At 42.6% G+C, this 24,387-nt stretch overlaps 1 protein-coding gene and 1 long non-coding RNA gene across 3 annotated transcripts in view; one reads left to right on the top strand and one right to left on the bottom strand.

The window, feature by feature from the left end:
- LOC143941044 (phospholipid-transporting ATPase IC-like) overlaps nt 1–24,387 on the bottom strand; it is a 198,272-nt gene that overhangs the window by 24,646 nt on the left and 149,239 nt on the right. The window contains exons 20-23 of the mRNA XM_077462954.1: nt 15,008–15,083; nt 13,414–13,540; nt 4,031–4,310; nt 2,228–2,451 (exon numbers count right to left, since the gene is read on the bottom strand). Coding sequence (XP_077319080.1) covers nt 2,228–2,451; nt 4,031–4,310; nt 13,414–13,540; nt 15,008–15,083 — 707 coding nt within the window. The remainder of the gene's footprint in view (nt 1–2,227; nt 2,452–4,030; nt 4,311–13,413; nt 13,541–15,007; nt 15,084–24,387) is intronic.
- LOC143941045 (uncharacterized) overlaps nt 1–24,387 on the top strand; it is a 185,467-nt gene that overhangs the window by 86,347 nt on the left and 74,733 nt on the right. The window lies entirely within an intron of this gene.

Genomic DNA, 24,387 nt, shown 5'->3' with positions numbered 1-24,387 from the left:
CGAGAAAAAGGAAGTTCAATAGCCAGTGTGGCTCCTTCTGCTTGATTCCGAGCATGCGTGAGCTTTGGACTAGTGTACACACAATCGGACTTTCCCAGAACAAGTGAAGTTTTTGGAATATGAGTGTGTGTGTGTGTGGGGGGGGGGGTCATTCTTTCCACTGACCATCACTCTAAAGGGCATTCTTCCCAAATAACCCCAAAGAAGGAATTTTAACAGGGGTTCCCTTAGACGAGATTGATTTCAAGGTTTCTGCTGGGGTAAAAAGGTTGAGGAAGATTAAGGTATCTGCTGTTGAGTTCCTTGTTGAGTTCCTGGGTCTGCACACCAGGTACAAGCAGTATGAGGTGCTCCCACTCTCCCTGTCAAATGTTTTTATTGGTTTTATATAATAGAGAATTCAATCAGAGGAGCTAGGACACACAAAGGTGGATGGCAACACTACAAACTCCCATGTAGTTGAGAATGAGGACTGGAAGATCTTAAAGTGATTATAAAGCTTTTATTTTTATTTGCTATCAATCTGCCCTGCACAGAGGGAGAGTCAGCTCTCAGGGCACAGCGCTGGATTTAAATCATACTCAGTTAAGTATAAGGTGGTAAGGGGGGAATTCTGTGGCACTGACATTTTTTTACCTTAATGCATACAATGCATTAAAGTAAAAAAAACCTTATATGGTTGTAAACCTCAAACATGAAATATGAACAAAGCTGATCCCTGTATAGTGTGTACTTGTCTCAATTAAGAGCAGTAAGGTAATTTCTGTCTGCTGCATTGTTCCACTGCTATCAGCATAAATCACTTCTAACAAGCTTCCCTGACACCAAGAAAAAATGGTGACAGGGGAGGGATAGACAGCCTCAGCTCAACTCTCACACCTCTCCTCACAGGGCTCTGTAGAGTGTAATTTCAGCTCTCCGCTCCCTTTCTTCTGAACTCCCAGGCAAACTTTATAATTCAGCACTTTCATCAGATGTAGAGAAGAGAAGAATGCAGATAAACAGGTACAACTTATGTAGGAGGATTTGTTTGATCTCTGTGTATCACCTAAGGCCAGTCACTTCACTGGGTATACAGTATGTAAGGGTTTACAACCACTTTAACCACTTGCCGACTGCGCTATAGCCGAATATTGGACGATCAGTTCAAATTGAGTTAAAGAGCCAATCAGTGACTCTTTACCAAGTGATCGACTGTGTCCAATCACAGCTGATGACGGATGTATATAGAAGCTGGTTATCGGCACTCCTTTACTAATGCTGACAGCATTAAGAATGGAGAAGCACTTTTCTAAAAGGGACATGTATATTGATAATCAGGACACTGATTATCAGTGTCCTGATTATTAGTGCAGTCCCAACCGTGCCCACCAGTGCTGCCAATCAGTGCCCACCAGTGCTGCCAATCAGTGCCTCCTCATTAGTGTCACCTTTTAGTGCCCATCAGTGCCTCCTATCAGTGCCCACCAGTGCCTTCTCATCAGTGTCCATCAGTGCTGCCAATCAGTGCCTCCTCATTAGTGTCACCTATTAGTGCCCATCAGTGCCTCCTATCAGTGCCCACCAGTGCCTTCTCATCAGTGTCCATCAGTGCTGCCAATCAGTGCCTCCTCATTAGTGTCACCTATTAGTGCCCATCAGTGCCTCCTATCAGTGCCCACCAATGCCTTCTCATCAGTGTCCATCAGAGCAGCTTCATCAGTGCACATCAGTGAAGGAGCAACATTTTATAAAAGGTTTTGTTTTTGTTTTTTTCAAGATTGTTGGTCTTTGTTTATTTAGCAAAAAAAAACAAAAAAACAGTGGGGATTAAATACCACCAAAAGAAAGCTCTATTTGTGTGAAAAAAATCTTTTTGTTTGGGTACAGTGTTGTATGCCCGTGTAATTGTCATTCAAATTGCGACAGCGCTAAAAGCTGAAAATTGGCCTGGGCAGGAAGAGGGTAAAAGTGCCCAGTAGGCATTTGGTTAAGACTTTAGAACCACTTTAATGTTATCCAGGACATACAAGAAGAAGGTTATAAGTACAACATCAAATTTGCATAGACAGGTCGTTAACAAAATGCAACAACAAAGAGCAGGAATTCAGAGTGACAATTCTCAGATTAGAGCATTAGATCGCTCCTCCATGAGCATTCACTGTATGGTTTTTTTTTTTTCTCTTGTTAATGACAATATTCACATTTTCCATAATATACTATGAAATTTATCAATGATCTACAGTACCTGCCCAGAAAATCCACAGAAGAAGGCATAACAGAAGTTCACCAATGTGTAGGCAAAGTTCTTGTAGAAGAAATAACTGAGGAACTTGCACATACGGATGTAGGACCAGCGACCATGAACCAGGAGCAGCCTCTGTAGGTATCGGAACTGAGCGAAGGAGTAGTCACTGGACATCACCGCTTGCATACCTTCCTGTCCACTGATGCCAACACCTATATGAGCAGCTAGGGCACAAGAATAAAAATCATTGCGTGATATCAGCTGAAGAACTGAGTGTAGAAGTTATAGACATGTTCTCCTGACACAACAATTTATTTTTCCTTGCATTGGATGAAGAGAGGAAAGGGTAGAACCCCCATTTGGATTTTATTGTTCTCTATGTCCCCATAAGTGAGATGTTTATACGTATTGGCTGGCATCACAACCAATAGGAAAAAAATTGCCAATTAGGAAATAAGGACGATGTCAATGTATCCAGGCAGAATGATGTACATCAGACTTCTGAAGGTAAAGTTGAGTTTTCACAGGCGCTAATCGAGAGATTGCTAGAGCGCTGTGGCCCAAGAGGGGGAGCAATACAGAGCTTACAACAGCAAGTATGCACAGGTACTGTTATATGGAATAGTTATGCCCTGTACACACGGTCGGACTTTCCGGCGGAAAATGTGCGATTGGATTGTGTTGTCAGAAAATCTGATCATGTGTGGGCTCCAGCCGACTTTTTCCGTCGGAATTTCCGACACACAAAGTTTGAGAGCTGGATCTAAAATTTTCCGACATACAAAATCCGATCATTTAAATTCCAATCGTGTGTAGACAATTCCGATGGACAAAGGGCCACGCATGCTCAGAATAAATTATGAGATGAAAGCTATTGGCTACTGCCCTCTTTATAGTCCAGTCGTACGTGTTGTACGTCACCGCGTTCTGAACGATCGGATTTTCCGGCGACTTTGTGCGACCGTGTGTATGCAAGACAAGTTTTGGCCAAAATCCGTTGGAAAATATCCAATGGATTTTGTCATCGGAATGTCCGACCGTGTGTACAGGGCACAAGAGGTAAGACATAGGTCACTTTAAAGTGTCTATAGATCAAACTTTTTTTAGTTTTAGATAGAATGGGTGAAGTTTAGTTTTAGTTTTACTGTCATTGCAGTAGTTACATAGAAAAAGAATGAGGAAGAATGAACCAATTTTAAGGCGCGGTTCACACCGCTGCGATGCGGGAACGCCGCGAATCCGCGGCGTTTTCCCGCATCGCACACCTCCCGCCGGCAGTTCACACTGCCCTATGCGGACGGCTGGGAGTGTCAATGTTATGTTAATGACACCCCCAGATCCGTCGGCATATCGCAGTGCGATCTGCCGACTCGCACAGGAATCGGATCGCATGGTGTGAACCCCCATGCGATCCGATTCTGTTGCGGACCCAAAAAAGGGTCCCGTGCGAGTTTGCTGCGGGAGCGCTGCGAATTCAGCCATACTATCTGTATGGCTGAACTCGCATCGCTACGGAGATCGGATGTGATTTGCTGTGCGAATCACATCCGGATCTCCCCCCGCAGCAGTGTGAACCCAGCCTAAAAGTGTATGTCCAGATTCCTTTTATTTTTCCTTGCTTTCTATAAAAATGGCCAACATATTTCAGATCTTCCCAGTGTCCCTCTTCATCAGAGCTTTGAAATGCAACGGGGTAGATATCTGGACAGCAATTGATAATGTAATCTGGACGTACACTTTTCCTTATTCTTATCCATCAGTCAGTTTAATAGTAGGACTCCATTAGAGAGTTTTTAATCTTACTCTTTATCATGCTGACGTCATTGGCCCCATCTCCAATGGATAAGGTGACGGCCTTCTTGTACTTCTTTACCAAGTCTACCACCATGGCCTTCTGTTTGGGGGTCACTCTGCAGCAGATGACTGAACTGCACTCACACGCCAGGTCCACAAAGTACTTCTGTCTCTCTTCCTTCAAAGCGTTTATGTTCTCCAGATCATTCTGCTCCTGCACAGTGCTTCTGGGAAATTTCAGTTTAAGGCGCCTTCTTTTTTTCTTTTTTTTCTCCAGGAGGATTTCATTCTGCATTAAATAGTTAATTATTAATATACATTATTTATATAATAAAAAAACAAAGAATTATTATGTCCATCCAAATCAGGCTAGGAAGTGATTGGCAATCTCTCCAACAGGGACAAAGAGAAAAAATATAGCATTTTTAATACAATAGGGAAGGTTAGAATATGTGGCTTTACTAAAGGAATGGGACGTGGTGCCAAGTGGTGTAAATTTTCACTTAATCACTTAATGAATTAAGTGAAGCTGTTTTCATTTAGATCGTGTATGAGCAAAAGTCCAATACTGAGGTACACCATGAGTGTTTAAAATACTTATTGAGCTGTAATCCAGGAATATTTTTGTGTATATATATATATATATATATATATATATATATATATATATATGAAATGTTGAGGGTGGAGTGCACACGATCCAGATGTAGCAGTGCAAGCAATCAGACCCTTCCACAGGTCATATATAGAAAAAATGATAATAAATATATATAAATATATATATATATATATATATATATATATATATATATATATAACGATCAGATGGGATTGCTGCACTTAAAATTTATTTTGAAAAATTCAAAATCAAATTCCATTCAGTGTCAAATGCATGACAGTTTTGGGCTATACAGATAGCGCCCTTCTACAGTGCTCTGAAGAAGGGCGCTACCTTTATAGCCCAAAACTGTCATGCATTTGGCACTAAATGGAATTTGATTTTGAATTTTTCTAAATAAATTTTAAGTGCATATTATTATTCATGATTTATATAGCGCTTTATATAACAGTTTACGCAGTGCTTTACAATGTATAGGGGGGACAACACAATTACAGTACAATACAAAAGGTACAGGAGGGCCCTGCTCTTAGAGCTTTCATTCTAAAATATATATATATATATATATATATATATATATATATATATATATATACACACACACACACATATACACACACACACACACATGCATCTTGTGACAAAGCCTGTAAGTCTGGGTTATGAATGGGAGGTATTTGTCGCCCACTGTGGACTGGGGTGGATGCATGATCTAGGAAATCCTGGCAATGAATATAGATCAGTCTCTCTTTAAGAGGATTGTTGTAAATTCCTCTGTTAGGCCTGGAGTCTGAGCTGTAGAAGAGTTTGCGTTAGTCCGCTGCCTGCCTGCCCGGTCCACATACAGTGCCTTGAAAAAGTATTTATACCCTTTGAAATGTTCCACATTTTGTCATGTTACAACCAAAAACGTAAATGTATTTTATTGGGATTTTATGTGATAGATCAACACAAAGTTGCACATAATTGTGAAGTGGAAGGAAAATGATAAATAGTTTTCAAATTTTTTTACAAATAAATACCTGAAAAGTGTGGGGGGCATTTGTATCAGCCTCCCTGAGTCAATACTTTGTAGAACCTCCTTTCACTGTAATTACAGCTGCAAGTCTTTTGGGGATGTCTCCACCAGCTTTGCACATCTAGAGAGTGACATTTTTGCCCATTCTTCTTTGCAATATAGCTCAAGCTCTGTCAAATTGGATGGAGAGAATCTGTGAAGAGCAATTTTCAAATCGTGTCACAGATTCTCAATTGGATTTAGGTCTGGACTTTGACGGGGCCATTCTAACAAATGAATATGCTTTGATCTAAAGCATTTCATTGTAGCTCTGGCTGTATGTTTAGGATCATTGTCCTGTTGGAAGGTGAACTTCCACCCCAGTCTCAAGACATTTGCAGACTCCAACAGGTGTTCTTCTAAGATTTTCCTGTATTTGGCTCCATCCATCTTCCCATCAACTCTGACCAGCTTCCCTGTCCCAGCTGAAGAAAAGCATCCCCATAACATAGTGTTTTGCTTTTAGGCCAATAAAGTTCAATTTTGGTCTCATCTGACCAGAGCACCTTCTTCCACATGTTTGCTGTGTCCCCCACATGGCTTCTCACAAACTGCAATGGAACTTATTATGGCTTTCTTTCAACAATGTCTTTCTTCTTGTCACTCTTCCATAAAGGCCAGATTTGTGGAGTGCACGACTAATAGTTATCCTGTGGACAGATTCTCCCGGCTGAGCTGTGGATCTCTGCAGCTCCTCCAGATTTACCATGGGCCTCTTGGCTGCTTCTCTGATTAATGCTCTCCTTGCCCGGCCTGTCAGTTTAGGTGGACACCCATGTTTTGGTAGGTTTACAGTTGTGCCATACTCTTTCCATTTTTGGATGATGGATTGAACAGTGCTCTGTGAGATGACATTGAACGCTTGTGATATTGTTTTATAACCTAACCCTGCTTTAAATGTCTCCAAAACTTTATCCCTGACCTGTGTGTTCCTTGGTCTTCCTGATGCTGTTTGTTCACTAAGGTTCTCTAACAAACCTCTGAGTGCTTCACAGAACAGATATATTTGTACTGAGATTAAATTACACACAGGTGGACTCTATTTACTAATTAGGTAACTTCTGAAGCTAGTTGGTTCCACTAGAATTTAGTTAGGGGTAACAGAGTAAAGAGGGGCTGAATACGATTTGCACGCCCCACTTTTCAGACATTTATTTGTAAAAAATTTGAAAACCATTTATCATTTTCGCTCCATTTCACAATTATGTGCTACTTTGTGCTGGTCTATCATATAAAATCCCAATAAATTACATTTACGATTCCGGTTGTAACATGACAAAATGTGAAAAATGTCAAGGGGTATGAATACTTTTTCAAGGCACTATAGGTGAAGCTGTGTTCATTTAGATGTGTATGAGCAAAAGTCCAATATTGAGATACACCATGATTGTTTAAAAGAATTGATGGGACAGGCTTGTAATCCAGTGATTTTTTTTTTCTTTTTGTGTATATATACATTTTGTGACAAAGCCCGGAAGTCTGGGTGATTAATGGAAAGTATTTGTTACACACTGTGGACTGGGGTGGACGTGAGCTTCAGGGAAGCCTGGTGATGAATATAGATCAGTCTCTCTTTAAGAGGCTTGTCTTAAATCCCTCTGTTAGGCCCGGAGTCTGACCTGAAGAAGAATTTGCGTTAGTCCACTGCCTGACTGCCCGGTCCACATATCCACCTGCCAGGATGCTTAACTTTTTTTATTTTTTATTCTTTATTTAATGTTTAAGGAATCAGACATTATAATAGAAAACACAATGGCAAGAATATATGACAACTCCATATGAGTAAGTAAGAACGGGCATTGCAGGACACCACTAATAAGGCAGCGCATGCACAAACCAAAGGCAGGCTAAGCAGCCCATATAAATGTTGCTAATAATGACCAAGAGCTGGAAGCATTCATCAATCGGGGTCAAATTCCAAGACCATATTTATAGTTTATCTGTAAGATCTATTACATAAATGTAAAGTACAGAAACGATTAGCCCAAGGGGGGCCATAGAGAGTAAAAAAGAAAAGGGGGAGGGGGTGAGGTGAGAGGAGGAGAGAGGGATGGTAAGGGAAAGGGGGATAAATAAAAATGAAAAGAAAAGAAAAATGTTCTCCATCTTAGATAGAGCCACATATCAGGTTAAGTAGCTCAAACATTTGTCACAAGAGCATATCATGACTGAGAAGCGGGAGAGGCCGGATCTCTATAAAAGAAGTAGGGAGTCTAAACTTTCCAGTAATTGTCTTCCCTTTCATTCAAAATGATGGTGAGGTTCTCCATTTTCTGAATCTACTCAATCCTTGCCTTTCAGTGGGCTACGGTTGGGGGGCTTGAGCTTTTCCATAATGCCGGAATACAAGCCTTTGCAGTCATTAGTAGATAGTTAGTTTAAGTTGGGAATTCTTACATTTCTTATTAAATAAAGGAGTATCATTCAGAAAGTAAGGAGCTGGGTTCTTGTAAAGGGACACTCCTGTTAGGGCCTTGATCGTATTTTCGACCTCATCCCAAAAGGCGATGCTTGACTCTTTAAGAAGGCTGGCGATGTGAGTTTGAAAACTTTGTGCGTGAATCACTGACAGATTGTGGTTTTGCTGTGCAAGAAACACTTGGAGGATTCACCTAGCAGTCTAAGATGAGTCCCTAGAAAGAAGCGCATGTTTTCTATGGACTGTTCCTGCTGCCTTTGAAGATGGATGGAGGGTGTAGTCAAAGCCCTTGTCCAGGCTGACTGCACAGCAGGAGGTCACCAGGGCATAGCTGTGAGCTACAGAGCATGCTAATCGATGCATAGCAGCCCAGCTGGTGGCCCAACAGAGAGGCAGAGAGGAGAACAACCACCACAGAGAAGCCCAGCTGGAAGTTGAACGTAGAGGACGTTACTTTCCTTATGCCAAAGCTGATGCAATGGGACACCAGGGCAAGGAGGAGTAGTACTAGTAACACAGGTGATGTATAGGCTAACCATTTTCTCCAAAATCATGACAGCTAGGTGGGACTATAGTGAAACGAGTGCAGCGGGTAAAATGCATTGGCCTACTGCCCAGAAAAGTCACACTGGGTTCCGATGTATGAACAAACTGGGATATCTTGTAAGAAGTGGCTTCAGCCAGAGCTCATGCAGTTTCCCAGGTCCCAGAATGGGTAACCATGGACTTTTTTCTATGGGCCCTGCCACAAATTTTACAGTGGTTGGTCAGTCCAGCTAATCCCAAGAGAAGCGTATGGTGAGTGTTGAAAGCTACTTCACTACTGAAGTCCACTAGGGGACTCCAGTAAAGTCATGTTCTCCTAGATTATTTGACCAGCTTTCCAGAAGCAATTTCTTTACGAAACACCTCAGCAAAACAACTGGTCCGAATAAATATTCTTTATGTTTACCTATATTGGAATAGCATAAGTGGTTTTTCTTGGGTGATCTATCATGTCAAAAGAGAAAATGAGTTATGCACATTGCTTAAGATAAAACAGTTAAGAACCTCAGTGTCGTTCCTACAAACTGATGGGTTGGTGGAGCGGATTAACAAAACACTCAAAAGTATATTGCATAAGAAAACTGACAAAGATGGACGGGTCTGTGAGGTCCCACAGTCTACTAAAGGGTTTTTCTCCCTTTGAGCTCTTGTATGGTAGATTGCCCCATAGCCTACTGGATATTGAGAAAGAGACTTGGGAACAAGAGGCCCTCCCACCACAGGAGTGGGAATGAACATGTCTCTAAGCCCTTGTACACACGGTCGGACATTCCGATGGAAAATGTCAGATCGGACTGTGTTGTCGGATAATCCGACCATGTGTGGGCTCCATCGGACTGTTTCCGTCAGAATATCCGACGGACCAAGTTTTCCAGCCTGGCTATAAAATTTTCCGACAACATGATCCGATCATGTGTAGAGAATTCCGATCGGATAAAGTGCCACGCATGCTCAGATCAAATTCCTACACCAAAGCTATTGGCTACTAGCGTGAACGTAGTCCCGTCATAATGAAATAACGTCATCACGTTCTGAACAATCGGATTTTCCGACAACTTTGTCTGACCGTGTGTATGCAACAGTTTCGGACAAAATCTGTCAGACAAAATCCATCAGACAAAATCCGTCTGAAAAAATCAGACGGATTTGGTTGTCGGAATGTCCGACCGTGTGTACAAGGGCTTAGATGCATAACCAAATTGCAACAGTCATGCCTGTGAGTGTATGCAAAGCACCTAGGAGGTTCAAACCAGGATTTACAATATGTCGGCAAGGGTAAGAATCCTTTAACCTGGAGACAGGGTCTTGGTGTCAGTCCCAACTGTGGAAAGTAAACTTCTAGCTGGCTCAGTGGCAAGGCCCATTTGAAATCCTTGAACAAGTCAGGGAGGTAAACTGTAAAGTATTACAGCCAGGGAATGCTTTTTTTATGTATTATGTATTTCTCCATAAAGAGTATATGTCTATCTGCTTTGAGATTGGTGATCATATTTTTGTGACCTGAGTCACACCAATCAGGAATCTTTAGTGGGTCCCAGGATTTTTTGGTGATATTATATCTATTTGGGCCTGGTGATATGGGTTTGGAGATACAGGATTTTTTTTGTGTGTTTTATTATGTACTTTGTGGGGATTGCCAAGTATAGCTATCTGGCTGTATGGATTTTGGTACTTAACAATAAACTTTTCCTATAAGTGTGTGAATATATGGTGTTGTGGTATTTTTTGGTTAGGGTATTTGTTTTTTTTGAGTTCATATATTGATCTCCCTTTGCTGTACACCCAATGGTTTGGTGTAGATTGGAAGGTAGGGTTATCAGAAGCTTCCATGCACAAAAATACTATGTGGAGACACTGATCCTTTGTTATAGATGGAGTAGTGCTGCAAGAAAAAAAAAAAGAGGAAAAACAAACAAACCCTTTATAAATACAGTGCCTTGCAAAAGTATTCACTCCCCTTGGCTTTTTACCTATTTTGTTACATTACAGCCTTCAGTTCAATGTTTTTTTTTTTATCTGAATTATATGTGATGGATCAGAACACAATAGTCTAAGTTGGTGAAGTAAATTAGAAAAATATATACATAAAACTATTTTTCAGAAATAAAAAAATGATGATTGGTATGTGCGTATGTATTCACCTCCTTTGTTATGAAGCCCCTAAAAAGCTCTGGTGCAACCAATTACCTTCAGAAGTCACATAATTAGTGGAATGATGTCCACTTGTGTGCAATCTTAGGCCGCGTACACACGGGCGGATTGTCTGCCCAACTAAGTTCGTCAGACAATCCGACAGACAGTCCGTCCAAATTATGAATGAACGGACTTGACCACACACGATGAGCAGACAGTCCGCTGAAAACTTGCGCGATGACGTGTACAGCACGTACGACGGGACTAGAAAAACGACGTCCAATACACTGCAATGCAACCTTCGGCCGTGTAAATCCTTTCTGAGCATGCGCCATACTTAGTCCATCCAACTTGCCTACACACGAGCAGACTGTCTGCTGAAACCAAGTTTGGACGGACAAAACCAAGTTTCAGCAGACAAAATTACGGAAATTCCGAAAGACAAAGTCCGTCAGACTGTCCGCTGAAAAAGTCCGCTGAAGCCCACACACGAGCGGATTGTCCGCTGAAACACGGTTCAGCGGACTAAGTTGGGCAGACAATCCGCCCGTGTGTACGCGGCCTAAGTGTCACATGATCTGTCATTACATATACACACCTTTTTGAAAGGCCAAAAAGGCTGCAACACCTAAGCAAGAGGCACCACTAACCAAACACTGTGTCAGGGAAATAGGCGCATCCCTATGCGCAACCTCGCAAGGTACGTACGTGTTAACGCGCGTCAGCGCAAACGGAGGCGCAATGTGTTTCCAAAACGAACGACCGACGTTACGTCTGATCGAGCGCGCGTACGCAATGGTGGTACGAACGCATAATGTTACACGTCGTAGGCGTACGAACGCTATGGCGCGCACACGACGTGACCTAGGCACCTTGCCTATTTAAACGTTCACCTGACAGTGCTGCATCGCTGGATTATTGTCAGCTTCTCCTGTGTACCTGTGTCCATGATTCCTGCTGTCTGATCTTCTGTGTACCGACCCGGCTTGTTTGACCTGCTCCTGTTGTTCTCCTGGCTCTTACCACTGGCTTGTACCAGACTTCCCTTGTCTGCTCCCTGCACCCGATCTCGGCTTGGCTTGGACTCCTGTTCTCCGGTCTTCAGCTCAGGACCCGTTGCTCCGACCTCAGGACTGATCCTCTGTGTTTGACCCCCGGCTTGGCCTTGACCCTGCTATTGGACTTTCGTTTATCCCTCTCTTGGACTTTCCAAGCACGGTTGCCCCCGGAGACCTGTTTTACTCAGCTCCTGTCATCTGCTGCTGCTACCAGGCAACCTGTGCTACTGTGGGCACTGCATCCCTGTGTCATCTTCAGGGTTGTGCAGCACTCGGCCGCAAGGGGAGCCCTCTCAGCATCTCGGCCTCCCTCCAGATTCTGACACACTGCCATGAAGACCAAGGAACTCTCCAACAAGTAAGGGACAATGTTGTTGAGAAGTACAAGTCAGGGTTAGCTTATAAAAAAATATCCAAATCTTTGATGATCCCTAGGAGCACCATCGAATCTAGCATACCCAAATGGAAAGAACATGGCACAACAGCAAACCTGCCAAGAGATGGCTGCACACCAAAACTGGGCAAGGATGGCATTAATCAGAGAGGAAGCACAGAGACCTAACCCTGGAGGAGCTGCAGAGTTCCACAGCAGAGTGGCCAAAAAAAGCCATTACTTTCATCAAAAAACAAAATGGCACATTTTGTGTTTGTGAAAAGGCATTTGAGAGACTCCCAAAATGTATGGAGGAAGGTGCTCTGGTCTGATGAGACTAAAATTTTACTTTTGTGGCCATCAAAGAAAACGCTATGTCTGGCGCAAACGCAACACCTCACCCAAAGAACACCATCCCCACAGTGAAACATGGTGGTGGCAGCATCATGCTGTGGGGATGTTTTTCAGCAGTCGGGACTGGGAAACTGGTCAGAGTTGAGGGAAAGATGGATGGTGCTAAATACAGGGATATTCTTGAGCAAAACCTGTAGCACTCTGTGTGTGACTTGAGGCTAGGACGGAGGTTCAACTTCAATCAGGACAATGACCCCAAACACACTGCTAAAGCAACACTTGAGTGGTTTAATGAGAAACATGTAAATGTGTTGGAATAGCCTACTCAAAGCCAAGACCTCAATCCAATAGAAAATCTGTGGTCAGACTTAAAGATTGCTGTTCACAAGCGCAAACCATCCAACTTGAAGGACCTGGAGCAGTTTTGCAAGGAGGAATGGGCAAAAACCCCAGTGGTAAGATGTGGCAAGCTCATAGAGACTTATCCAAAGCGACTTGGAGCTGTGATAGCCGCAAAAGGTGGCTCTACAAAGTATTAGTAGGGTGGTGAATAGTTATGCGCATTGACTTTTTCTGTTGTTTATCCTATTTGTTGTTTGCTTCACAATAAAATAAAAAAAAATCTTTAAAGTTGTGGGCATGTTTTGTAAATTAAATGATGCAAATCCTCAAACAATCCATATTAATTCCAGGTTGTGAGGTAACAAAATGCAAAAAAATGCCAAGGGGGTGAATACTTTTGCAAGGCACTGTATGTAATGGAGAATATCAATTGCTATTCACAACTCCAACAAGCTTTCCTGTAGACATCTGTATGTGCAATGATGACTTACCAGCCAGGATCCTGTTATAATTAATGTACGTTTTTTGCTTGCCTGGGCATCAAGCTCATTAAGTCTACGTAATTCCAGTGCATTCTCAGCAGTCTTCTGACGGTCTATTCGACTCTGTATTAAAGTGCTGGAGGAATAAACAAAATGGGGAGATTAACAATGAATGTATCTGGATTTATTTATTAACAACAGTATGTATAATCACAGTGCCCCTTTACCATGTAATCAGCTGTGTCCAATGACAGCTGATCATGGATATAAACACAAGGGGGTTATCAGCTTTCCTTTCCTCATGCTGACAATGTAAGGAAGGGAGAAGGGAGCCAGAAACTGGCTTGTGGTAAAGGGACATCTACCCTGATTATCAGTGCAGTCTCAACAGTGCCCACTAGTGCTGCCAATCAGTGCCCACCAGCGCTACCAATCAGTGCTCATCAGTGCTGTAAATCAGTGCCTCCCCATCAGTGTAACCTATCAGTGCCTTCCCGCCTATCAGTGCCCATCAGTGGCACATATCAGTGCCTATCAGTGCCGCCTCATCAGTGCACACCAGTGACGCCTCATCAGTGCACACCAGTGACACCTCATCAGTGCACATTGGTGCCACCTCATCAGTGCAGCCTATCAGTGCCTGTTAGTTCAGCGTCCTCAGCAGGGGCCATCAGTGAAGGGGAAAAATCACCTGTTTGAAAATTTTTATAACAAACTATGAAACAAATTCTTTTTTGTGCCCATCAGTGCCACCTATCAGTGCCCATAAGTGCCGCCTATCAGTGCAGCCTGATCAGTGCTGCCTCATCAGTGCCCATCAGTGAAGCCTATCAGTGAAGCCTATCAGTGCAGCTTCATAAGTGCACACCAGTGCCGCCTCATCAATGTCTATGAGTGCAGCCTGATCAGTGCCGCCTATCAGTGCAGCCTGATCAGTGCCACCTCATCAGTGCCCATCAGTAGAGCCTCATCAGTTAACCTTCAGCGAAGGAGAAAAATGACTTTGTTTACAAAATGTTATAACAAGCTATAAAAAAATAATAATAATGTATTCGGTCTTTTTCGTTTGTTTAGCAAAAAAAAAAAAAAACAGTGGTGTGTAAATACCACTAAAAGAAAGCAGTGAAAAAAATGTGTGAAAAAATGATAAAAAAAATGTCAAATGGGCAAAGTGCTGCATTACCACACAATTGTCATTTAAAATGTGACAGCACTGACAGCTGAAAATTGACCTGGGCGGGAAGGGGGTAAAACTGCAAGTGATTAAAATGCTAGTTCCCTACAATAGAAGAGGCATACACTCTGGCTCGGGATCTCTGGCGGCCTGTGTCTCCTACCATCCCTTCATTCCCCTCTGACTTCTATTTCACTAAAGGACCCAGCAGTAGGGGTTGTAGGTTGGAATAACAAGGAGGGGGACCTGGCATATCTGACACCACCAAAAATTCTGAATGCTGGAGAGACTGATGGAGGCTGCAGCACTGGAACAAAGTGATGGTAGAAGCCATGGGCCACTGGAGTGGTGAATATAACAGGGAACTGTCATAATTATTTTGTTTAGGTGATTGACAGGGTTGCTTAGAGTAATGTAATGTGTACTTACTTGACTTCTTCTCCATAGGTTACAACAGATTCGTCTGTTATAAGCTTACAGGCTAGGCCAATGTTTTCTGCTGTTTCTGAAATAAATAATAGTTTCAATTTCCATTAGACTTGATTCAGAAAGAACAAGCTGAGGTGTATAATAGGTTATTTTTAATATCTGTAACTGTTGGGCAATGTTTCACGTGATGACTATTAAAGGCAAAGTCCAGCGTATTGAAGGTGGTTCTTAAGACCATTCCTTGACACCACAAAGCTACTTTCTTGTTATTTCTTGATCACTTTCAACTCTCTCTATGTTGGCTTACCTCTACACAGGTTATCCTCCCTTTAGCAGGGCTGGACTTGGACAAAAATTTGGCCCTGGACTTCATCATGACCGCCCCACTTTAATATTGATCATCCCCAACAGCATCCCCTTCACATCAGAGTGTCCCCATCAGCAGCCCCCTTCACATCAGTGTGTTCCCATCAGAGAGTCCCCATCAACAGCCCCCTTCACATCAGTGTGTTCCCATCATCAGCAGCCCCCTTCACATCAGTGTGTCCCTATCACCAACAGCCCCCTTCACATCAGTGTGTCCCCATCACCAGCAGCCCCCTTCACATCAGTGTGTTCCCATCAGAGTGTCCACATCAGCAGCCCCCTTCACATTAGAGTGTCCCCATCAACAGCCCCCTTCACATCAGTGTGTCCCCATCAGCAGCCCCCTTCACATCAGTGTGTCCCCATCAGCAGCCCCATCACATCAGAGTGTCCCCATCAGCAGCCCCCTTACATCAGAGTGTCCCCATCAGCAGCGCCCTTACATCAGAGTGTCCTCTCTCTCCTTCCCCTCCCACGTGTACTCACAGTTCTGAAGGCATCTCGTTCCTCTCTCCAGTCATGATAAGTGACAAGTGATAAGGGGGAGAGAGGAAGGAAAGTCTGCCGGCTGTCTATTCCCCCTACAGGCTGGAGGGAGCAGAAAGCCTAATCCTCTCTCCAGTAAGTGACGGCAGCTGCTCTTCCTGACAGGAGTGAAATCGCGATCACTCACTTTCAGAGAGGAGCGGCTCCAGGACTGCACCTGACCGGCCCACTGAGCCATCGGTCCGCCGGGAAACTCCCAGTAGTCCTGATGGCCAGTACATGCCTGCCCTTCAGTCTATCATAAATACTACTTCTAGGATCATTAAGCTTATCAAACACTCAACCATTCCCACCCCTCTCTACCAAACCCCCAAATTCAACTCTATCAACATATAGTTGCATAGTTGATAAGGGTGACTAAAGACACCAGCCCATCCAGTTGAACCTGAGTTTGTGAGAGTGTGTGACTACCATTTTCCTTATCCCTGTACATTTTGTTCTCTAAGAAACAAATCTAAAAGTTAGAACTTATCTACACTCCTGGCTGACAGCACCAGCTGTGAAAAGGAGGGCTGCATTCACACGATCGGAATTCTCGTCAGAAAAACCACTGATGGTTTTCCCGACGAAACTCCGCTCAAGCTGTCTTGCCTACACACGGTCACACCAAATTCCAATGGGTTATAATGCGGTGACGTACAGCGAGTACGACGGGACTAAAAAAAGGAAGTTCAATAGTCAGTAGCCAATAGCTTCTGTCTCATAGTTGAATCTGAGCATGCGTGATTTTTGGCGTGTCGGAATTGCATACACACGATCGGAATTTCCGATAGAAAGTTTTTCCGTTGGAAAAATTAAGAACATGCTATCAATTTTTGGCTGGCGGAAATTCGGACAGCTAAATTCCGATGGAGCATACTCACGGTCACATTTTCCGATGAAAGGCTCTCATCGGTCTTTTTCTGGCCACAATTCCGATCGTGTGTACGCGGCATAACAGTAAGAAACCCTTACGCAGTTTAGGATTGAACCACTTCTTGTCCAACTTTATTGTGTGGCCAATGTCTTTTTTAGAGAACCAAGATTAAAAAGATTCCTCCTCCAGGGAGGGGCGTTTCTTCTCCAGGGAAAATACGTTTGTAGTCAGTAGTCATTCCTCATAACTGAGGTCCTCCAGCCCCCTTTTTAGCTTTATTGTCCTTCTATGGACTCTCTCCAGTTCAAGCACATCCTTTCTGAGGATCGGTTACCAGAATTGGATAGTATATTCAAGATGTGGCCGAGCCAGTATTGTAAAATGGTACAAAATGTTAACAACAACATTCAAAGCCATACACAACCCTGCTCTGAGCTATATCACCAACCTCATCAAAAAATATCACCTAAATCATCCACTCTGCTCATCCAAAGACCTCCTGCTGCCTAGTACCCTCATAATCTCCCCCTTGCTCAACTCCATGGTTTCGCCAGAGCCTCTCCCATCCTCTGGATCTCCCTACCCCAATCTGTCGATTATCCCCTACTCTGTCTGCTTTTAGGTGATCTCCAAAAACGCATCTTTTTAGGCAAACCTATCCCACCTTATCTTAACAACTGAACCTTTATATTCTCCATCAGCTCATTCCCTCACAGCAAAGCATTGTGCAAACTGCTGGGGCTATAAAAATCATGTAAAATAATACTATAACTTGTCATGCAACCATGTTTCCTTATTACCTTGTTTATAGATAGTTAAAGAAGAACTCTCCATTAATTGTTTTTAACTGTTCTGTCTTCTGTTTGTAAGCCTAGCTACAAAGTCAGACAGGACCTGCATCCCTGTGGCCACCTGACAATGTAGGTAGCAAGGAGACATCTGCTTGACAACTAGCGCTTGTCTTGGCACTATCCTGACACAAGCAACAGTAAGAGAAATGCAGAGGTTGGGAGGGAGGGGAGTGCCAGCCTCCTCTCTCTTGGCATTCCTTTTGCTGCCGCCTGTCATACGCAAGAGCTTAAAAGAAAGACAATTGATGTTTATTAAGAGAGATTCTGAAAACAAATATTGAAATGAGGCTGCTCATTTAAAGGATAGCTGTACTTTTGAGACCCCCTCTGCCCAGAACCCCTAAAGTCTCATCCGTCCATGCTCCTGACAGTTCTCCACCAACACCGTTACTGTTGCCCACACAGCCACCACAGAAAACTCTCCCAGTAAGATACCTTCTTCCTTCTTCTTTTTTCAATTGGTGGAATGACTGTGTTCATTCTATATGCAGTGGTGACAATAATTATATGATGCCCTGCAGATTTTGTAAGTGTGCCCACTTACAAAAAAAAAGAAGGGCCTATAATTATTATCATAGGTGTATTTTAAATGATAGAGACAGAATATCAACCAAAAATCCAGAAAAAACACACAATACAAATTTTATAAATTGAGTTGCAGTTCAGTAAGTAAAATAAGTATTTGATCCCCTAACAACCAATAACAACAAACCATAATTTTTGCTCCAACAGACTGGCTACAGTATGTGCCCATATGATACACAGATTAGTCCTGTCAATTTAAGAAGGTGCTTCTGAAGCCAACTCGTTATGTGTATAAAAGACACCTGTCCACAGAATCTCTTACTTCCATTCAGGCCAGGTTTACAATACACTGGTAAGACAAACGCTCCGACATTGGGCGCTCATGTCGCATGATGTGTGAAAATCAATGTTTCCCTATGGGTCCGACTTTGAAAATGCTCCCTGCAATAATTTAGTCCGACTTTGATCCTACTTCAGCCCATTCATTATCACTGAAGCCAGACTTGTGCTCTGATGATCTTAAAGGGGAACTCCACGCCAAATGAAAAAAAACGGCATGGGTTCCCCCTCAAAGATCCTACCAGGCCCTTCAGTCTGGTATGGATTATAAGGGGAACCCCCATGCCAAACAAAACTGCGTGGGGATCCCCCCAAAATCCATATCAGGCCCTTATCCATGCACACAGCCCGGCAGGTCAGGAAAGGGGATGTGGACAAGTGGCGTGGTGTGCCACTACTTATATTGGCATGGGGCGGGGTCATGACGTCGCCTGGAGGATCACCCCTTATGACATCACCTCTCGGGGGATGATGGTGTGACGTCATAAAGGTCAGGCCTCCAGTGATCCCACCCCATGCCAATATAAGTAATGGCACACCGCGCACCCAGCATTAGAGAGAGAGAGAGAGAGAGTTGACTCAACATTGGAAGAAGAACAGAGCGAGAAGACAGCAGAGAAGACCCGGCAGAGGCAGAAGACAACGGACAAAGGGAGAAGAACCGGAGAGGGCTAGAAGACATCAGCGGAGAGTGGAGAAGACCCAGAGAGAGGAGAAGAACCGGCAGAGGCAGAAGACATCAGTGGAGGAGGCAGGAGACCCGGAGAGGGGAAAAGAAGTTGGAAGAGACGCCGGAGCTGCCTTAATAAAATACTTTAAAAACCTGTGTACTGTGTTTCATTTTTGACCCTTTTTTTTTTACGTGAATAGGTAGGGGTACAATTTACCACATACTCATTCACGTAGGGTGGGGGGCTGGGATCTGGGGGGATCCCGGCCCCCTTGTTAAGATCCGACCCTGGATCTTAACAAGGGGGCTTCCAGAATCCGATAAGCCCCCTACCCGCAGACCCTGACAACCAACGGCCAGGGTTGTCGGAAAGAGGCCCTTGTCCTCATCAATATGGGGACAAGGTGCTTTGGGGTGGGAGGTGCACCAAAGCACCCACACCCCCATGTTGAGGGCATGCAGCCTGGCATGGTTCAGGAGGGAGCGGAGCTCGCTCGTCCCCACACCCTTTCCTGACCTGCTGGGCTGTGTGTTCGGATAAGGGTCTGGTATGGATTTGGGGGGACCCCCACGCCGTTTTTTTGAGGAAACAAATGTTGGAGCAAAATAGCCATCAATCGCCCTAGGTCTGGAGCTCCATGCAAGATTTCGGCTCATGGGGTAAGGATGATCATGAGAAAAGTGAGAGATCAGCCCAGAACTACATGGGAGGAGCTTGCAAATTATCTCAAGGCAGTTGGAACCACAGTCTCCAAACAAACCATTGGTAACACAATACGCAGCCATGGACTGAAACCCTACAGCATCTGCAAGGTCCCCCTCCTCAAGAAAGCACATGTATAGGGCCATCTGAAGTTTGCCAATGAACATCTAAATGATTCAGAGAAGGATTGGGAGAAAGTGCTGTGGTCAGATTAGACCAAAATTGAGCTCTTTGGCATTAATTTGACTTGCCGTGTTTGGAAGAAAAAAAAATGCTGACTATGACCCTAAGAACACCATCCCTACAGTTAAGCATGGAGGTGGACAAATGATGCTTTGGGCTGTTTCTCTGCTAAAGGTACAGGCCGACTTTGCCGCATTGAGGGGTCAATGGACAGGGCCATGTATTGTAAAATTTTGGATGAGAACCTTCTTCCCTCATCCAGAACACTGAAAATGGGTTGCGGTTGAGTCTTCCAGCACGACAATGACCCAAAACATGCCACCGAGGCAGCAAAGGAGTGGCTCAAGCAGAAGCACATTAAGGTCATGGAGTGGCCCAGGTCATGGAGGTCACCAGACTTTAATCCTATAGAAAATGTATGGAGAGAACTGAAACTTTGAGTTGCCAAGCGACAGCCAAGAAACTTTAAAGAGTGGACTGAAATCCCTCATGAGATGTGTGAAAACCTGGTGACCAACTACAAGTCTTGTCTGACCTCTGTGCTTGCCAACAAGGGTTTCTGCACCAAGTACTAAGTCATGTTTTGCTTGGGGATCAAATACTTATTTTACTCACTGAACTGCAACTTCATTTATAACATTTGTATCATGTGTGTTTTCTGAATTTGTGGCTGATATTCTATCTCTATCATATAAAATACAGCTATGATAAAAATTATAGAACCTTTGTTTTTTGTAAGTGGGCAAATGTACAAAATCTGCAGGGGATCAAATATATATATATATACACTAGGGCTGCAACTAAAGATTATTTTCATAATCGATTAGTTGGCCGATTATTGTTTCGATTAATCGATTAATCGGTTAATAACCTTAAAAAATAAAAAGTGGGTCAAATTGACGTTCATTTTCAACCACAGTGACGGGAAAATTTGGAAATAATAGAAAACTTCTTAGTCAAAGGAATTTTCAGACAGTGTATGTGGTTTTTATTTTAAAAACAGAATGTTAAAAACAAGTTAAAATTTCAAACAAAATTCTTTCATTCAGTGAATGTACAAAGATTTTTCGTCTGAATATTCTCATCTGAAAATTGATCTGTGTGGCCAGCATAAGGCTCGGTACACACCTATGCAGTTTGCTTTTGATCTGTTTCTGCAGTGCTTTTTGCTGTGTGTTTTGATTTTTGCGCACATGATTTTACTGCAATTTGCATTTTTTTGGGCAGATTAAAAAACACAAATTGTTGCAAAAATGCATTACATGCTTTTCTGCAGCTTCTCCATGGAAGTGTATTGAACCAATAAAGCACCATTTAGATTTAAAAGTTCCTGACCCTTTCAGATGTGAACATGTCCCATAAGAAACCAATGTAAATTAACTGTAGTGCATTTCTGCAAAAAGCACCATAAAACGCATAGATGTGAACCAGATCTAAGACGTTTAGTAACATAATGGGGTTAACAAAAACTAAAATGCTTCTACTTTATAGTAGAAAAAAGCAGATAATCACTACTGTAAGGGGTTATTGTTTTTTTACTGTAGAACAGTGAAAGTAATATTTACAGTAGTGATTTGCTCTTTTTGTACTATAAAGGGCTCATTTTTTTTTTTTTTACCCCATTATGTTACTGGCCGATTAATCGATTATGAAAATAGTAATCGATTAATTTCATAATCGATTAGTTGTCGATTAATCGATTAGTTGTTTCAGCCCTAATATACACACACACACACACACAGACACAGACACACTCTTATAAATAAATGTAAACAAACATTTTAAAATGTATTCAATTTTTTTCATGAAATAAACATTTATCAATGTAAACAAACAGAATTATTTTTAACTTATCAATTAAATAATCTTTTAACATAAACAAACCTTTTAGATAAATCTCCAGATCAAATAAGCAATTTTTACACAAACTGCATGGTAAGTATTTTTTTTTTTTTTTTATAAGTGTCAGGTTTTAATATCTTGAAATGTATTTACCGCTTTAAATACAATTGTTAGATCCCCCAGCAACAATAGATTCCCTCAGCAACAACAAATCCCCCCCGGAACAAGACATCTCCCCAGCAACAATAGATCCCTCACGGCAACTATAGATTCACCAGCAGCAATAGATCCCTCCCAGCAACAATAGACTCACCCCCCAGCAACAATAGATCTCTCCAGATTTGGTCTGTGTCAAAGTTATACAGTCTACAAACTGTGGTATACTGTGTATATATATATATATATATATATTATAATTGATCAAGATGCTGGTATGGGGTATGGCAGTAATCAGGATGCTGGTATGGGGTATGGCGGTGATCAGGACGTTGGTCTGGGGTATGGCGATAATCAGGACGCTCTGATTGGACACAGCAGTCACATGGTACAAGACCAGCAGGTATGGGATTCACTGTGTCCAGACCACACACTGATCACAGGGCTCCCAGGTGGGCGCTCTGTGAGCCGTGCAGGAGCCTCCAATGTGGGCCGACATACAGGTACGTTAACCCACATTGGCACTGTTTCCTGTCCGCCATATATTGGGGCTGTGGGCATACAGAAAGTAGTTAATATACACTTAGGATTTTTTTTAAATACCAAAGACATGTAGTAGAATACATTTTGGCCTAAATTTTTAGCGCAGTTAAATAACAAAAAATGGCCTGGTTATGAAGGGGGAAAATCTTCCAAAGGTCGTGGTTAAGTTGATTTTTAAAAAATCTTCTCACACATTAAAATAAAATAACATTATCAAAGCGTTATTTTAACACATGTGAGAACAATTGAAAAAAAAATTACAATGTATGGGCAAAAAAAAAAAAAAAATATATATATATATATATATATATATATATATATATATATATATATATATATATATATATATATATATATATATATATATATATATATATACAGACATGCCCCACTTTTAAGTACACAGTGGGGTTTATTTACTAACGCTAGAAAGTGTAAAATCGGACTCACTTCTGAATAGAAACCAATGAGCTTCCAGGTTTTATTACCAAAGCTTAATTGAACAATCTGGGTTAGAAGCTCATTGGTTTCTATTCAGAAGTGAGTCTGATTTTTCACTTTCTAGCTTTAGTAAATAAACCCCATTGTGTACTTAAAAGTGGGGTGTGCCTGTATAAATACATAAATACACACTGACAAGCCAGGCAGGGTTCATATCGATCTGAATTGTATATGTAATATATATATATATATTTATTTTATTTTATATATATATATATATAAAACACATACAATTCAAATCAATTTGAACCCTGTCTGACTTGTCAGCAAAAAAAGTAAGTGTGTATTTTTAAATATAAATTATATATATATATATTGTGACAGAGCTAGGCTCTGTCCCTGTGAAATTGGAGGAAAGAGGGATCTCCAACCCTGTGTCCAGGTCTTGGTGATAACGAGCAGGGTGTGTGCCCAGCTGCACACAGGCCATATAATGAAGGGCTGTTGGGGAAGGATGGTGGTGTGTGAGCAGCTTGAAGCTGTGCATGTCCAAAGCTGTGTGTTGAAGGGCTTGAAGCTGTGTGCGTCCAAGGAGCCGTGTGCTGTGTGTCGAAGGGTTTGAAGCTGTGTGCGTCCAAGCAGTTTGTTGGACGGAGCAAGTACCTATAGCAGCACTACTGCTGAAGAGTAGCCAGGTGGGCTAGCATTTTCGTTTGGATTTTTTTCTGTATTTAAGCTTGGACCCCTGCGTGGGATTTCTGGATGGACTAATATTTTGTTTTCTTATAATAAACGTGGGCTACCAGGCCCTTAACCATAAACGCCTGCCTGATGTGAACTAAAAAATGCATCTACCAATTGAGCTAAACACCCCAATATCACTATATATATATATATATATATATATATATATATACATATGTATAAAAAAATCCACACTTACTTTTTTGCTGACAAGTGAGGCAGGGTTCATATCAAGTTGCCTTTTTTGGGGGGGTTCATCATGTGTCTGGCTGCCTGCCCTGCTCAGTGCTATCTCACTGCTCACCTCACTGAGCCACCTGCCTGCCGATATCCAGGCTGAGGCACCGCTGCTTCTTCAAGGGACCAAGGGAGAGAGAGGAGGTGGGGGGTGGGGGGCGGAATGCAGATGTATATGACTCCGCTGCCACCTGTGGGATCTGCAGCCAGAACTATAGAAGGCCCAAATGTGGCTGGATTAATCCGTAGCTGTGGTACCGGCCACTCCCTAGTCCCTGCTTAATTTCCTCCCACTCGCAACTCACAGATGTTTTTGCTTGCCCGGACCGACCCCAGTGGTGACATGAGCTACACAGACAATGTCGCAGGCTCGCAGCA

Source organism: Lithobates pipiens, unplaced genomic scaffold (genome assembly GCF_037356315.1).
Source record: "Lithobates pipiens isolate NorthernLeopardFrog02 unplaced genomic scaffold, aLitPip1_a1.2 Scaffold_3, whole genome shotgun sequence".
Taxonomy (NCBI): Eukaryota; Metazoa; Chordata; class Amphibia; order Anura; family Ranidae; genus Lithobates; species Lithobates pipiens.
Note: the sequence above shows the minus strand (reverse complement) of the source record. Positions and strands in the feature narration are given on the sequence as shown.